The sequence below is a fragment of the Spathaspora passalidarum genome (assembly GCF_000223485.1).
Source record: "Spathaspora passalidarum NRRL Y-27907 unplaced genomic scaffold SPAPAscaffold_6, whole genome shotgun sequence".
NCBI classification, from domain to species: Eukaryota; Fungi; Ascomycota; class Pichiomycetes; order Serinales; family Debaryomycetaceae; genus Spathaspora; species Spathaspora passalidarum.
Window position 1 is genome coordinate 56,878 of NW_006767430.1, and position 17,096 is coordinate 73,973.

At 37.4% G+C, this 17,096-nt stretch overlaps 9 protein-coding genes across 9 annotated transcripts; 3 read left to right on the forward strand and 6 right to left on the reverse strand. All coding sequences in view use genetic code 12, as the record gives it.

Moving 5' to 3' along the window:
• Positions 1-7: 7 nt before the first annotated feature.
• PEX5 (Pex5p) lies at positions 8-2,042 on the reverse strand (the record flags this gene model as incomplete). Its single annotated transcript, XM_007376630.1, has 1 exon — positions 8-2,042. One exon carries the CDS (start codon positions 1,984-1,986, stop codon positions 169-171), a length of 1,818 nt encoding a protein of 605 aa, XP_007376692.1.
• A 725-nt stretch (positions 2,043-2,767) lies between these two features.
• Positions 2,768-4,161, reverse strand: CAR2 (ornithine-oxo-acid transaminase; the record flags this gene model as incomplete). Its single annotated transcript, XM_007376631.1, has 1 exon — positions 2,768-4,161. One exon carries the CDS (start codon positions 4,120-4,122, stop codon positions 2,815-2,817), a length of 1,308 nt encoding a protein of 435 aa, XP_007376693.1.
• A 414-nt stretch (positions 4,162-4,575) lies between these two features.
• On the forward strand, positions 4,576-5,179 carry SPAPADRAFT_62530 (uncharacterized protein; the record flags this gene model as incomplete). Its single annotated transcript, XM_007376632.1, has 1 exon — positions 4,576-5,179. One exon carries the CDS (start codon positions 4,640-4,642, stop codon positions 5,051-5,053), a length of 414 nt encoding a protein of 137 aa, XP_007376694.1.
• A 168-nt stretch (positions 5,180-5,347) lies between these two features.
• SPAPADRAFT_62531 (uncharacterized protein) lies at positions 5,348-6,171 on the reverse strand (the record flags this gene model as incomplete). Its single annotated transcript, XM_007376633.1, has 1 exon — positions 5,348-6,171. A coding segment is annotated over one exon (824 nt), but the record flags the coding sequence as incomplete, so codon positions are not given.
• A 1,000-nt stretch (positions 6,172-7,171) lies between these two features.
• SPAPADRAFT_62532 (uncharacterized protein) lies at positions 7,172-8,464 on the reverse strand (the record flags this gene model as incomplete). The annotated part of the gene is made up of 1 exon (XM_007376634.1): positions 7,172-8,464. The coding sequence occupies one exon, from the start codon at positions 8,139-8,141 to the stop codon at positions 7,278-7,280; it is 864 nt and encodes a 287-aa protein (XP_007376696.1).
• Positions 8,465-9,108: 644 nt separating this feature from the next.
• SPAPADRAFT_67918 (uncharacterized protein) lies at positions 9,109-10,876 on the forward strand (the record flags this gene model as incomplete). Its single annotated transcript, XM_007376635.1, has 1 exon — positions 9,109-10,876. One exon carries the CDS (start codon positions 9,109-9,111, stop codon positions 10,741-10,743), a length of 1,635 nt encoding a protein of 544 aa, XP_007376697.1.
• An 89-nt stretch (positions 10,877-10,965) lies between these two features.
• SPAPADRAFT_72612 (uncharacterized protein) lies at positions 10,966-12,775 on the reverse strand (the record flags this gene model as incomplete). The annotated part of the gene is made up of 1 exon (XM_007376636.1): positions 10,966-12,775. One exon carries the CDS (start codon positions 12,773-12,775, stop codon positions 10,967-10,969), a length of 1,809 nt encoding a protein of 602 aa, XP_007376698.1.
• A 1,147-nt stretch (positions 12,776-13,922) lies between these two features.
• Positions 13,923-15,520, forward strand: ECM7 (Ecm7p; the record flags this gene model as incomplete). The annotated part of the gene is made up of 1 exon (XM_007376637.1): positions 13,923-15,520. A coding segment is annotated over one exon (1,465 nt), but the record flags the coding sequence as incomplete, so codon positions are not given.
• Positions 15,491-17,054, reverse strand: MET15 (bifunctional cysteine synthase/O-acetylhomoserine aminocarboxypropyltransferase; the record flags this gene model as incomplete). The annotated part of the gene is made up of 1 exon (XM_007376638.1): positions 15,491-17,054. One exon carries the CDS (start codon positions 16,860-16,862, stop codon positions 15,537-15,539), a length of 1,326 nt encoding a protein of 441 aa, XP_007376700.1.
• Between the last annotated feature and the right edge of the window lie 42 nt (positions 17,055-17,096).

The following is a 17,096-nucleotide window of genomic DNA, read 5'->3' on the forward strand; positions in this document are numbered from 1 at the left end:
ACCCAGTGTCAGGTGATTAGCTAAACTTGTTAGCTGATTGGCTTGATAGATATAACCTTCATGTACAAAGTTTCGTACATAAAGCAATAATAGATTAGTACTATCTAGAGTACACACAATTAAATAACCAGTTATTATTAAATATTTAAGATTTTATATACACCTCTCCTAAAACGTAAATTCACCTCTGAATTGTTCCAAATCCATACCTGGCTTAACCAACTCCAACAAATCTCTTCTTTCCATCGCAATAAATGCCCGTTTCAAAGTTTCAGTTAAACTAGTGGATTGGTTATGATTCAAAGTAGACACGTTAGCATCTACTCCTTCAACTTGATGCATGGACAATCCACTCAATAAATGCTCAGCAGCCTCTTTATAACACCCAATGTTAATACAACTGACACCCAAGTTATATCTTGCTCTGACAAAAGTAGGCTTCAATTGTAAAGCTTTGAAATAAGCATCTACAGCTTCTTCAGATCTGTTGGAATTAGCAAGTGATGCACCCAATCTATTCCACAATACTGCATCGTCTGGACGAATACTCAATGCTGCTTTAAAGCAATCAATAGTCTTGTCAAAATCTTCATTGGCGTAAAATAAAACTCCAAGTCCCATTTGAACATCAGCATCCATGTTAGCACTGTTTGGAGATAATTGAGCAGCTTGAAGGAACAACTCGGTGACTCTCTTATTCAATGAAAATCTATCTTCATCGGAAATCTTGGGGTTTTCTTCTCTTGCACGAGCAGAAATTTGGGGATACTTTGTCGAAATCCACCGTTCCAAAGTGGCAAATGCAGCGTTGTCGTAACCTTCATTAATATAAGAAATAGCCAAAGTCATCAATGCATCAAGATTTTCGGGATTCAATTCAAGGCACTTTTCCAAGGCGGAAATACCAGCAATTTCCTTCTCATTTTGAGTTTGAACTTCACCCAATTTCAACCACGCATCTACATGGTTTTCATTTCGTTGAATTGCTGCTTCAAAAGCTAAAGCGGCTTCCGATAATTTTGCACCATTTTCCATCAATTGCAATCCAATCTCGTAAGGATCGGCTTCTTTGGGTAAATCCATAAATTGGTTATTCTTGGTATCTTCAAATTGATAATCTCCAAAATGCGCTCTAGTCAGAACATACCGGGCAAAATCACGCTCCCATTGGGTCAAATCAGCTGGTAAAGTATCCATTTGAGTATGTTTAAAGTCTTCATATTGTTGATTAATAAAATCTTCTTCCAAACTTGTATCATTTAAACCATCCCAAACTTCTTGGAAAGTAGCTTGATACTTATCGTCAATGATAATATCAGGCGATTCTTCCTTGACTTGTTCAGCTTCCTTGGCTTGTTGAGTCAATTCTTCAATTTCTTTAAATTGGTTATCCCAATCAACATTTTGTTCTTGAGCAGCTACTGGTTGTTGGTGTTGGTGTTGGTGTTGATGCTGATTTTGTTGGTGCATTGGACCAGTCATCATGGGACCCATTCCCATCATCATAGGTCTAGAAGCACCCATCATCATACCAGTGTTGTACTGTTGCGGCTGTTGTTGCTGCTGCTGTTGTGGTGGTGGTTGATGTTGTTGAAACTCACCAGCCCATTGTCCATTAAGGGACGAAGTCTTACCCATGGTTTGAATCTTGGCATTTTGAGTCACTGGGGAAGGAGACAACTTAAACTCGTTTGACCAATTCAGTGTTTGTGGAGAAGGGTGGTGTTGCATGGTATTTAACTCGTGTCTCATGGATTGAAATTGAAATGCGTTAGCTTGACTATTGTTATTGTTCATAAATTGTTCTAAATTTTGGCGATCTCTCAAATTCATGACATTGTCATGCTTGAAACCAGGTTGTTGTTGAATTGGTATGCCTTGGCTGTGTTGCTGTTGCAAAGACCTATCTTGTTGGGTATGTTTGTTAAATTGGGCAACGGCGTTTCCGTTGACTGAACATTCAGAACCTCCACCGACAAATGACATTTTATTTGATATATTAACTAGATAGAAACTGAGTGTATGGTATTGCTAAGATAAAAAGGAATACTATTGATCTGGAAAAAAGTGGAGTGGATTTTCGGTGCTTATAAATTGACTGTGATAACTGAACGGCAAAACAAAAAAAAAAGTTTTAATTAAAAATTAAATTAGGGATAACACAAGGGAAAGTGTGTCTGACAATATACACAGAAAAGTATCTGGTTTATAAAGAGAATCTAATGAGAAATGAATTCTGAAATTGTTGGAAATGACAGGGTATTTATTTTGCATATGACTAACTGCAGTTTTTATCACGCTATACATTAATTCGCTGAAGCAGACCCCTACCCCACCCTGGCGTAATCTATATTTATCAGAGCATTTTTTTTTTTTTTTGCCTCCTATAAAGGCCGAGAAATTACCGAGGGAACTTTAAAAATGCACGGAGAAAAAAAAGAAAACATGGAGATTATTTTCTAGGGGAGGGAATTTCCACACCCACCCCCACGGCTCCTTACGGAAGTCAAATACAACATATGCTATATCTATAAAAATTAATCCGGGGCTGTTATCATGACGTAATTTTTAGTAAATATTCAAATAGGGTTCAATTTTATGTAAACCTTATTTGATTGTTTTCTTGTACTTGGTCATATTTCTCCGAAATGTGTGCGAATCTTTCTTTATATTTCTTTTGCAGCCAAGATATCACCTTAATGAGCAATGCCAATATATATCCCCTGCCTTACACATTTGGAATGTGGATCAGATCTACAGAGCTACTACCAATAGATTATTTCATTTGATACAAATTTATACAAGTATACACATTTAATGTTCGGTTTTTTCTGCAGTTGGTAACTCCTTAACTGCCTTTCTAATAGAATCAACTCCCTTTAATAAATCTTCCTCGGAAATAATCAAAGGTGGTGCCAATCTAATAATATTATCATGGGTTGGCTTAGCCAAAACTCCATACTTCTTCATAATCAAACATAAATCCCAAGCGGTTCTACCATTAGTCTTGGCTTCATCAATAACAATAGCGGATAATAACCCCTTACCACGAACTTCAGAGATCATTCCATCAGACTCGCCTTGAAGCTTGACCAACTCTTGTTTCAAGAAATCACCCAACTTCTGTGATCTTTCTACCAAGTTTTCATCCTTAACCACTTCAAGAGCAGCAATTGCTACTCTACAAGCCAAAGGATTACCACCATATGTAGAACCATGAGATCCTGGTTCCAATGTCAACATAATTTCCTTCAGGGATAATACAGCAGACACAGGCATAACTCCTCCTGAAATGGCTTTACCCAACAAGATGATATCTGGCTTGACTCCTTGAGAATGTTCATAGCATAACATCTTCCCAGTTCTAGCAATACCAGTTTGAATTTCATCACATATCAACAAGATATTGTGCTTTTTACACAATTCTTGAACACGAGGCAAGTAGTCTTCTGGAGGAACTACAATACCAGCTTCACCCTGGATTGGTTCTAATAAAATAGCAGCAACTTTATCACCAGCATTCTTAACTGCAAGTTCAAGATCTTCAATTACACCATATCTAATAAATGTGCCTTCTGGTTCACCTGGAATTTGTGGGCCCACATTTGGCAAATAAGGTCCAAATGAAGTTCTAGCATCTGGATCAGTACTCATTGAAATAACACCCAAGGTTCTACCGTGGAAGTTATTAGTTGCGGATAAAATAATAGCTTCATTTGGAGCGATACCCTTCTTGACATACCCCCATCTTCTAGCCAACTTCAACCCGGTTTCAACAGCTTCAGCACCAGTGTTCATTGGCAACACCATTTCATAATTGAAATATTCGGTGATGTATTTAGCAAAAACACCAAACACATCAGATGAAAAGGCACGTGAGCATAAGGTCAACTTCAGGGCTTGATCAACTAATGCTTCAACAATCTTTGGATGACAATGTCCTTGATTGACAGCAGAGTAAGCAGATAAAAAGTCCAAGTATTCATTCCCTTCTGGATCCCACACATGTGCACCTTTGGCATGGGAAAACACCACTGGCAATGGGTGGTAATTGTGAGCAGAGTATTCTGATTCGTATTGTCTGGCAGTTTCCGATGAGACGTTAAAGTTTGGTGGTGTCATTTCTATAATTGTTGGCAATATAAACTTGGAAAGTTGATTAATGTAGAAGAACTGTGTAATTGAAACAGAGTAAATGGGGAAATATAGCCTCTATTTATACTGTTGTTGACTATCGCTGTCTATTGCCTATAGGTGTTGTAAACGATCTGTGCGGACATCCATTTCCTCTCTCCCCCCCTCCCCCGCCAAGTTTTGTGACTACGATACGCTGCTTATAGCAAGTAAGTGCGAACAAACAAAATGCTTCCCATAGGGAAACTCAGCGCGTGGTCACGTGTCAGAAGTGATAAAATTGCAATCCTGTATATAGACCACAAGAAGAAGAAAAAAATCAAAAGTTATTGTATTTCCCGTTTGGGTTAAATTGCTCTTTAAGCGGTCTCTTCCGATAGTGGTGGTGGTCTGTTTCTCAAAGAACATAAAAAAAAAAAGCTTACCAGAAGGAGACGAGTTTGTTGCAACGTCGATTTGCTTATAGGTGCAGCCAAGGATATTTCCCAAAACATAAATCTTAATCATGTCTTCTCAACAACGTATAAAAAGACAAATGAACCATTCGGTGGCTTCTACTCAACAACCATCTAACCCAGACGTGGCTGCTCTTCAGTTCATAGGGATGAGGATACGTAAGGCTGTTGCTGACGGATATCAAGTTACTCAAGAACAGCAACCACAACAAACTCAACAATTTGCTAGACCAAGTTTACCTGCTCATTTAGATGCTCCTCCTTCTTTGATCAATGGGGGAAGCACTGCTGGTTCTACTAGTTCTATGGAAGAATTTGATAGTTACTACAAGATCAACAATGCCCCAGTTATGATTAACACTACTTATTACGAAAACAAATACAAGAGATCTTTTGATGCCGTTGATGAGGTTGAAATCTATCATCAAAAGTATGGCGATTTGAAATTCAATGAAGAGTTTTAAGTGGACCAATTCTTTCAATTTATTTCTTTTATTTAGTTCCTTGGTTTCTTTGTGTTAGTTAGTTCATTTTTAGTGATGGGATTGGCCATTCATATAGTTTAATACTACTTTTTTTGTTGCATTATTAAATGGATTTATATGAGAGTAATTTCAGCGAACGAATAATCAAATACATTGAGTAAATATGTTTAGAGATCATAAAATCGACGGGTAATATTTAATAGAAAATCAGTCCATGCTCACTATCATTTACGAATAAATTTTGAAGTATAGTGGCAACAATATTATGAAGAGTATACCGCATTACTTTTATTCTTTTTTCTCCACAGTCCTGCAAATTGGTGATGAATATATGCTAAAGGATCATCAAGATTCCCCGACTTGAGGAATTTCCTTCCTGGTTGCATACACGTCAACGGCAAAACCATAGCATCAGATATGACTATAGGAAGTTTTATTCCTATAAGAAATTCATCATCAATCAATTTTTCATAGTTATCAAAATCTGTCTGGAGGACATTGTTCAAATACTTGAACACAAGATCGGTCAATCTGCCTGGTCCTCCCCAGTTCAAAACATCAGTACCTTCATCTTTACCAAGTAATGCGGTCAATTGTCCTGTCTCTTCTCTCCAGGAAGTATGTTCAACGATACTGTTAATAAGTTCTGCAAGCATTGGATGCCCCTTTTTAGCCAAAAATGTCCAAGCATCAATTTGCACCCTACGTGCAAAAAAATTCGCCCAATTACTCTTATGGTAATCAGACTCGAGTCCAACAATTAATCCTAGATCAATTGGTTTATCCAAATACAGTGGTTGACTGGAGATCCAGCTGCTAATGGGTTTCAATAGCTTGGTATCAATATCAGCATAAACACCGCCAAATGCATATAAGAGCAAGTAACTTGAAAAATCGCACCTGTGCATGACTTGGGGCATGATTTGATACGCATGGGTTATTTCAGGAATATCAGCATACAATTTAAGTACCAAAGCATCTCGTTCATCATTAGACATTACATAATGTGTATACTCGGGACTGTTGTCAAGCCATGTTTGATGATATTGTCTAAAGTGTTGAGGAAACTCTGGGTCATCAAGTCCAACTTTCCACATTTTAAAGATTTGTTTAGGGATAGGTTGAGTGGGGTCATACGGGTACAAAGCCTTTAACTTTTGAAGAACTGTAGTATTATAAGGAATAGTTCCGGGGTTTGTTGGTTGGAAATTTAATCCAGTTGTCTTATAGTCCGGGTGTAATTCTAACTCCTTGAAGAATTCTGCTTTTGGCGACCGATATTGAAAATAGGATTTCATTTGTAAGTCAGTGTCAAAATGAAAGGAAAGGTAAAGCGTGAATACAATAATACCTGCTACTATAAGAGGTACCTTTCTGAAATACTTTCGACCCATAGTGCCCATCTTGTTCAATAATTTGCGCATCATTATTCAAATTGGTTGCACTTAAAGACAAAATTTGACACAAACTGACTTGAATAAACTAATACCTTTTTAAAGCGTCATGACCTAATAGTTTTGAACACGTTGTTGAATTTTAGCAAGAGTTATGATACAAGGTTATGGTCCCTATCCTGGTTATCTCGAGAATATATTACATGTTCCCTTTTGAGTATTAATTCAACCAAACAGGGTTTCAAAGTCAGTGTTTTCGCAAGAGAGTTTCAACAAGGGGTAAATGGTCTAGACGAAGGAAATTCCCTACATCTAATTAGTTAATTCCCATCATCAATAAGCTTCTTGTAATAATCCGCGTGGAGATTCTTTTATCACATGTGTAGCATTAATAATAGTTTTTGGAAAATTACGAGTAGTGCATGGGTTGAATTTTTCTAAGACATAACTATGTCGAAGCTGGTACTATCAAATGAATTGGACAAATATACGAAGTGGTGTAGCCAATTCAGCCTTCTTTGTATTTGAGAAAGACAAAAAAAAAAAAAAAATAAACATAAAACTATACAGCTAAGAAATTTGATTGATAATAAACATGAGTAGAAAACCAAGTCTTTTTTTGGAATGTAATCAATGGTTCTTGAACTTTTCTCATAATTCACGCACCAATAAAGTATATTTTGTGAATTCAGGCAATTTAAAAGCAAGTACTCGCAAGTATATTTGTTTCGGCATAGTGAACATTTATTTCAAATAATACTAGAAAAAGAAGAAAACCGATAAAAAGAGCTTGTCAAAAATTTGCATCATCAGATACATGTATAACCTCCATCAATAATAAAATCAGAGCCAGTGACATAAGAGGCAGCATCTGAGGCCAAATATAAGTAGGCACTTGCAATTTCATAAGGCAAAGCTTCTCTTCCTGCAGGAATCAACGACCACATCTTTCCTCGATATTCTCTCGATAAGTGGTCATTAAGCCCAGTATCACAATACCCAGGAGATATTGAATTAACTCTAGCAAAACCAGCCCATTCAACAGCTAAGGATTTAGCAAAGTGTTTGACGGCAGCTTTACTAACATTATAAGGGGTTAAATTCATTGGAACATTGGCAATAGTTCCTGACATGGAAGCAGTGATAATAAATGAACCCTTGCCTTTTCTTTGAAAGATTTTACCGATTGATTGAGCACAATAATAAACACCATGTAAATTAACATCCATAAGCTTGTGCCAAGTGGAACCATCTTGGTTAACCTCAGCAACAATATTCCCAGTTTTCCAAATGATACCTGCATTAGCAACAAAAATATCAATAGTACCAAAGTCAAACTCAATGGCTTCAATAGTAGCATCAACATCATAAGATTTCAGAACATCGCATTGATATGCCTTGGCAATGACTTTATGTTGTAATCCTAATTTCACTGCTTCGTTAGTACAGTCCACATAATCAACAAGAATAACAGTGGCACCTGCTTCAGCATATGTTTCTGCAATGGCATATCCGATTCCTCTATAAGCACCAGTTACAACAGCAACTTTACCTTTTAATGAAAGCAAGTCCATGATGTGACGTTTTGGTGGTGATTCTCTTGGAAGTTCATCGGTGAATTCTTCCGAAATGTAAGATACAATTGGAGTTTCCTGAGTAGTCGTGGGGGCCATTTTGATAATTAAGTTTAGAATATGTTAGAAAATTTAGCCTTTGGATTGTAGAGACATGTTGGTTTGTTGATCAAATTTATAGCTGAGAATTTGTTTTCTTGCCAGATTATTCCAGTCGTTAACCTGATATTTTGGCTGCGAAATAGAAACTGCAGATATTATCCTCCACTTGCTCCACCACTCCACTGCTCCACCACTGTTCCACCACTCCACCACTCCACTGCTCTACCTACCCCACTATCCATCCACCACTCCACCGATTCCACTCACGATAACACACACCAGCAATGTCTCAGGTTTTTCCATTCGGTTATTTTGCACATCGCAAAGCATCGGGTTCGCGAAAAACTGAAGAAAACAACACGATATTTAAGGTACAAAGCAAGTTATGGCTTCCCCGCAGTCTAAGGTTTGGCGTTTGAACATGGAATTGATTGTTTCAATTGCCACACTAAATAAAATTACGAGGACCAATGGGCGTTCACCTAACGGACAAGGCGTCCACATTTAATGCATGGACAATAGCAAGGCATTCGCTTGTTTTCGCCCGTGGGGGAATTTCGGTGGAGGTGGGGTGGAGTTTTTCCGTGTTCGCTTTTTTCTTGGCGTGCACCGGATGATCCGTAACAATGGCTGCAACAATAGTAGTGGACGACAAGAATTAGAAGAGTATTGATACCTCGGTAAGTTGCTATTATGGTGGAGGCTTTTTGAGATAAGCTTTTTATGAACTCCAGAAGTTGAAACTATTGTTTAGCAATTTCAGAAGAAAGTATTTCATTGTACCCAAAATCATTACGCAAAGTCCATTACGCAAAAATGAACGCCAAGCACAGCAAACCAATAATTAACAATGAGGTTGTCAACTTTATGTTTACCCGAGTATATATATCCTAGAAGTCTCCACACCTCTCCCACGGCTATTCCAATTTTCTCTGTTTGGTAGATATCAAAAAAATCATCAACTATGTTTACTGAAACTAAAGATAATTCATCAGTCCTGCAGGACAGTGTTCCATCAAGGAACCAATCTGGATCACCAGAAGATTCAACAACCTATAAGTACTTAGGAATGAATGGGAAAAGATTACATCATGCTATTTCCTTTCTTGCTGGTATGGGGTTCTTGCTTTTCGGTTATGACCAAGGTGTTATGGGCTCTTTGTTAACTTTACCCACTTTCAGAAATACTTTTGATTCTATCGATACTACTAGATTTCCAGAAAGAGCCACTTTCCAAGGGTTTGTTATTGCTATTTATGAAATTGGTTGTTTGGCTGGTGCTCTTGCAACGATGTATGTCGGTGATAGAATTGGAAGAAGAAAAACAATCTTTCTTGGTTGTATTATTATGATTATTGGTGCTACTATTCAAGCTTCCTCATTTTCCGTTGGCCAATTAATCGCTGGACGTATTGTTACTGGGATCGGTAATGGTTTCAACACAGCTACTGTTCCCGTGTGGCAATCTGAATGTGCCAAGAGTAAAGATAGAGGTAAATTAGTTATGGTTCAAGGTGCTTTAATCACAGGTGGTATTTGCATCTCTTACTGGATTGATTTTGGTTTCTTCTTTATTAAGAACAGTTCTGTCTCATGGAGATTTCCAATTGCTTTCCAAATCTTATTTCCATTGTTCATTTTGCCCTTTATTTTAAGATTACCAGAATCTCCAAGATGGTTATTGAAAGCTGGCCACATTCAAGAAGCTGCCAGGGTATTTTCAGCTCTTGATGCAATCCCAGTTAATGATCCAACCATTGTTTATGAAGTCAATGAAATTTCTGAATCATTAGAAAAGGAAAGAATTGATGCTAGCGACAAGTCCAAATTCCGTCTTTTGTTTATTCAAGGTGAAACTAAGAACTTTCATAGAACATGTTTGGCTGTTTGGTCACAAATCATGCAACAAATCAGTGGTATTAATTTGATTGTTTACTATGCAGGTACTATCTTTGAAAACTATATTGGTATGAGTCCATTAAATTCCAGAATCTTAGCTGCTGCCAATGGTACTGAATTCTTCCTTGTTTCCTGGGTTGCCTTCTATACCATTGAAAGGTGCGGGAGAAGAAAGTTAATGTTGTTTGGTGCCGCTGGTCAAGCTATTTCTATGGCAGTATTAACTGGTACTACTTGGGCTGCCAGTCCAGACAACCTTAACAGTGGTGGAGCTGGTATTGCTGCTGCCGTGTTTCTTTTTGTCTTCAATACATTTTTTGCTATTGGTTGGTTAGGTATGACATGGTTATACCCTGCTGAAATCACTCCTTTGAATATCAGAGCTGCATCCAATGGTTTGAGTACGGCAGCAAATTGGTCTTTTAACTTTATGGTGGTTATGATTTCTCCTGTTGCTTTTGAAAATATTGGTTCATATACTTATACTATTTTTGCTGTAATTAACTTGTTGATGGTCCCTACTGTTTACTTTTTCTATCCAGAAACTGCTGGAAGATCTTTAGAAGAAATGGATAAGATTTTCGAATTATCCAATACTTCGACTCCTTGGGATGTTGTCAAGATTGCTCGTGAATTACCCTTTGAAAGTCAAACCCGCGACCATGACATTGAAAAGGTTGTTGTTGAACATGTTAATTAGTTATGATGTATAGTTTGTATTTTAATAATGTTTTAATATAAGTAAGATCAATAAAGTAGTTTAAAGTTTAATTAGCTACGTTTAACTTTAAAATCTTTGGTCCAATGCTTGTAGAAAATGTCTTAATTCTTTTAAATAGCCATTACTTTTTTTTAATAAAAATGAACAATATTAATTTTTTAACTAATTCAATATTTTATAATTAAAACTAAAAAGAAAAACACTATAAAGCAAGGGCTGAAATAGCCTCATAAACACCATAAGCACCAGGATCAGGTGGGAGATCATTGTTACTATCTAATCCACCAATATAAGTAGCACGACCAAGCTTAGGTCTTAATTTTCTCGTACCCTCAGCAGCCTCAAATGCAACTTCTACTGCTTTTTCTATATTCATAGTTTTGCTAAAGCTTTCAACAAAAGGGATTAACACATCCATGACAGTTCTATGACCTTCTCTTGCCTTGGTATAACTGTATAAATTTTCAAGCCCAAATCTTAAAGCAGCTGCAAAAATCACAGAAATCTCTCTGGATGGGTCTTGATTCAATTCTTCTTCTACCTTATTTACCACTGATCTCATAAAAATGGAAATAATAGCACCTAGAGTCCCACCCATGTAATCCTTGATAATATTCAAGACAATGTGCAAAACTTTTAAAATAGAACCAGATTCAGCTATGTTTTCTTCATTCAACTTCTTTAAAATTAACTCAGCACCTTTTCTTAGACCCATACCGCAATCACCATCACCCATTTTAGTATCCCATTCAGTCAATTCTGGCTCCTTGGCTATAATTCTTTCTGAAGCAGTACGAACAATAGCTTCCAACTTCTTAGGATCAATATGAAATACATCAGGTGTACCTGTATGGGTAGACATTTCGTCATCATAATGAATAAAGTTTTGAATGATTCTGTTATTTTGAATAGGTTTATTAGTAGCGAATTTAGAATTTGGCCAACAAATAGCATTTGTATTTGCATCAAGTAACTTAAATATCTCTTCAGTTGAAAATGCCTTGGTTGCAGCAGTAGTGGCATTGAAGAGGGTGATTGTGAATATTTGAGCATTGAATGAGCCAACAAAATTACCTGTGTACACTCTAGTTGGCACAATGTATAATTCTTTCAAAGCTTCCAATGTTTCGAATAAAACATTCTTTTCTTCAATAATAGAAACACCTCCAAGATTGTTTATCAACAAAACAATCTGATCACCTTCTGAATGTCTGAAATAGCCACGACTCTCATCATTCAAAATCATGTCCAATAAGGTGGATACCAATTCCTCATTTGTTGGAATATAATTCAATTTCTGAACTCCTGGTTCATTATGGATACCAAGACCAATTTCCAACTGTGTTTGGCCAAGCTTGCCAAAATCAAAATCCATATCATATCCAGGAATATGGACGTGATCTAAACCAGCATTAATAGAAGCAGTTGCATCATTTACTGCCTTTCCAAGCTCATAAACTTCATCGATGCTATAGCCAGATTCAGAAGCAGCACCCATCACCTTCGAAACAATTGAAATCCCAGCTAAGGTACGTCTTCCCACCAAAGGATTGCTATCTTTTTTAATACTGACATCATCAGTTACCCTAAGAACACGGATTTTCTCTGGACCATACCTTGCAATCAAGTCCTGAGCAGCCATTCCAAAATAAAGGGTATCACCAGTGTAGTTTGTCAAGATGAAAATACAACCAGCCCATTCTTGTTCAGGAGCACCAAGTTCATGACAAACTTTTTCGGCAGCCTTAACATTCTTGTAATTTGGAGATGCAAAAACATTTCCTTGAGCAACAGCAGAAAGCATGCCATCACCAACCAATCCATAAAATCCTGGCTCGTGCCCTGATCCACCTCCACTAACTAATGCAACCTTGGACCGATCAAAATTATTGTTATAAATAACTTGTTCTTTTTCCAAAAGTGAAAGGAACTCATGTTCATAAGTGATGGCTTTTAAGCAGTTAGGAACTAGTTTCCCGATATCTTTAGGTAAGAAATGTTTGTTTGACATATTTATTGGATTATTTTAATATAAAGCAAGTATCAAATCATGAAAATAGGATATTTTTGAGTACTATATATAACCTTCTTTAATGTTCGAACCATCATTTGATCTTTTTCAAATTGATTCACACATAAATGCATTTGGTGGAATCTATAATCCACTACCTCCACTCATTATTGATACCCAATATTAGGTCTACATAATTAAAGTTTGTTTTGTGTTGCGGTGGAGTATCCACCATGGTAAAGTTTTCGGTGGACAAATTAAGCGAAATCAACGGTGGAGGTGATTGTTTGTTTTTAGCAATGAGGTGTTGGGTGGAGGGTGGGGGGAGTGGAGTTCACTCGAGTGGAAACGCAACGGTGGATGTCTCTAGTAGGTATAAATACCCGAAGTTTTGTACTTTTCTTTTAAAACAAATGAATATCTCGGTTCATTTGCCCTCTCAAAGTTGATAATAGCCTTGGCAAATCTAATAACCCAAAAAAAAATAAAAGAAAATTGTTGGACAGCCAGGATACTTCTGGATAATATCCCAACATTCAGTACATTTCGATTGTTATAATGTATTTTGGCATTATAATGCATGAATTTCATATCTGATACTAGTAACTGGTACTTTTTTCAGAAGCGGAAAGTTTAAGCTTTGCATCAAGCCATCAGCAGATTAGATCTTAGAAGAAAATGCCGCAAAATCTTGTGGTATATCAATTTTTCTCTATATAAACCATTGTTCTTGTTTATCACCAGTGAAAAGGAGACTACTAAACTAGTACAGCTGTTATCAAGATCATTTTCTAATCGGCTTGACAGGTGGAACTTTCTGAGGGGTGCAAATTATAAATGATGACGTGAAGTCTTGGATGACTCGATTTGAATATTGCTTGCTTGGTAATTTTTGATAATACCTTCGTATATTGTATATGATCAGCTAGAATAACTATTTTCTATAAATTTCTAAAAAGGAAACGTAAATTCAAGCTTTTGAATTGATTATCATAGTACTATTAATTCGTAGCTATGTGAGGTTGCAAGAAACGCAACCATCATGTTTCTGTTCTGTGCAGGGGGGTGGGAAAAAATATACACTAGCAAAACAAAAAATACATATCAGACGTTTTTTTTTAAAAAAAATATTAAACGGAGTAGCCTTTATCTGAAAATACTTCACTAATAGACTTAAGTGGAACATGGTGCTGTGGAAAAACATATCCTATAATCTACTGCTGCCCTTCCGGAACTTGACGACACAAGAACGGGTCCTTCAGTGTATCCGACTATTCTGTGCCCTTTCCGTGGTTGCATATTGTTTAGCTTGTGTACTAGCACCACTATTCAATAAATCAACATATATTGCCAGGATAAACTGCTCGCAATTAGATGTATCACATGGGTTTTTTCAGTTACTTAGACAATCAGTTGCCGCAAACTCGCCTGATTTTCTGGATCAAGATACTGATGATGAAGGAGATTTTAACATTGACAGCGGAATTGCTGGTGATACCTTTTCCAACTCGGAAATTGCTCTTTTGAGTCAATATGCCAAGAAAAAAGTAGCTGGTGCACCTCAGTACATAATTGTGACATTATGGAGTTGGTGCTCTGGGAATAATCAATCTACAACCCCTCCCTCTACAGAAAATACATCGAAAATTATCAACTATAAGGATGTTCTAACGTGTCACAAGCTGAAGGATGTGTTTAATTATCTCCAAGAATTAGAAGATATCGGTTTAGGTGCAATATTGGCGTATGCATATAATACCAATGACTATTCTACTAACAAATATTTGGATAAAATGGAAGCTCGCCATACTCGTTTCAAACTTGTTATTCCAGCTATCGTATTTACCTGTATTTCGCAATTTGTACTTTTATTCATGATGTTGGTTATATATACCAATCGAGGTGGCGAACCTGATTTATCCAAGATACCATCGTGGATTCTTCATTGCATGGCATGTATCTCATTGGCATCATTTATTAGTGTATTTGTCTGTTCGGTGGTAATTACAAGCTTGCTTGCCAACACTCGTCGAGAAATATCTGGGTCGTTGGCATCTTTTGGGATAACATTCCATTTTGGGCCTACTTGGATAACATTGCTCTATCTTGGTGTTGCGTTTGCCTTGATTTCAATGTGTGCATGGGTACTTCCTATGTGGTGTGCCAATCCTGAAGCACATGAAGAAGAAGTGTTTAAGTTTATCCTGCTGAAAGAAAACTTGGTTCTTGAAAAGCCAAGGAAACAAAGAAAGAACTGGAGGCTTGCAGGCATAAGAATCGGTACTAACCCTGATCACGAAAATCTCAATTCGGAAACTCACCATGATACTCGTCCAGCTTTACCGGTGAAGGAACAGGAAGTGAAACAAGAGCAGGAGTTGCGGAAATTGGGTCAATCGATTTCAAAAAGACCTTCTGTTAGACAGACTGTTCCTAGATGCGTGAGAGTTAGTAATCCGTTTGTGGCAAGTGGTGCTTATCAAGAGGAAGTTTATGATGGGTATGCTAGTTCAGGACCACCAGCTGTTGTGGAAGATATGGGAAGAACTGGTTCTTTAAAGAATCCGTTTGCGGATGAACAACCAAGTCTCAATGGTAGACCATTTTCTTTTTTGGCTGATGAGGAAATGCAACTTTTGGATAATCTGATGTTTGGGATAGATAAAAAGGTATAAATGGGGGGGGGTTTTACAGATTGATTTTTTTTTTTTGTTTAGATTTTAGTTTCTAATACATACAGTTTATACACATAGTTCTATATTTACTTTTCACCGTAAACCTTCTTGAAGGCTTGGTCGAAATCAGCAATAAGATCGTCAATGAATTCAGTACCAACAGAAACTCTAATCAAACCCTTGGTGACACCAGAAGAAAGTCTTTCTTCTTCAGACAATTGTTGATGGGTGGTGAACCATGGAGCAATAACCAAGGTCTTGGAGTCACCAACATTGGCCAAGTTAGAAGCAATTTCCAAATTGTCAACCAATCTTGGAGAAGCTTCGTCGAATGGATCGCTGGAAGTGTTTTCTAATTCCTTAACGGTGAAGGTAAGAGCACCACCAAAGAACTTGGCATCATTATTGAAATACTTCTTGGCTAATTCGTGAGATTCATGAGATTCCAAACCCAAGTAGGAAACAGATTCAACATATGGGTTCTTTTGCAACCATTGGGCCAAGGTAAGGGCATTGTAAGATTGTCTTTCAACTCTAAGAGATAAAGTTTCCAAACCTTGTAATAATAAGAAAGAACCGAATGGGTTCAAAGCTGGACCGATATCACGCAACAATTCAATACGGGCATGACCAATGAAAGCGGCCTTACCTAAGGCATCGTTCAAGATTAAACCGTGGTAACCTTCAGATGGCTTGGAGAATTGTGGGAATCTTTCTGGATAGTCAGCCCATGGGAAGTTACCAGAATCAACAATAACACCAGCAATGGTAGTACCGTGACCACCAATCCACTTGGTAGCAGAGTGGACAACAATATCGGCACCGTGAGCAATTGGGTTAACTAAGAACCCACCACAACCAAAGGTGTTGTCGACAATTAAAGGAATACCATGATCGTGAGCAATCTTGGCGAGCTTTTCAAAGTCAGGAACGTTATATTTAGGGTTACCGATGGATTCAATGTAGATAGCCTTGGTCTTTTCGTCAATCAACTTGGCGAAATCTTCTGGCTTGTCACCATTGACGAATCTGGCTTCAATACCAAATCTCTTAAGGGCAACCTTGAATTGGTTATAAGTACCACCGTATAAGTAAGAAGTGGAGATAAAGTTGTCACCGGCGTGAGCAACACCAGCAATGGCCAAGAATTGGGCAGATTGACCGGAAGCGGTAGCTAAAGCACCAACACCACCTTCAAGAGTAGCAATTCTGTTTTCAAAAACGTCATTGGTTGGGTTCATGATTCTGGAGTAGATCATACCTGGTGTTTCTAAACCGAACAATTGAGCCCCATGCTTGGAGTCATTGAAGACATAAGAAGTGGTGGCATAAATAGGAGGAGCTCTAGCCTTGTGTGGTTCTTCAACTGGTTGTCCAGCGTGCAATTGAAGGGTGTCAAAGTGAGATGGCATTGCTATGTATAATAAATCTGTAGAAGACTACTTAAATTGAAAAGGAAAATAAAAAGAGAAAAGAAAAGAAGAATTGAAAAGCTATTTAAATGAAAAATTTTTCGTAAAACTTTATACGTTTATGGACTGATCGTTAAAATCCGAGTAACAATGCAAGACCATGTGAATCAACAATTTTGACCCGCAAAAACTGTGGCAGACCAAGCTTAAATTCCCCACCCTTGTTGGGATTGA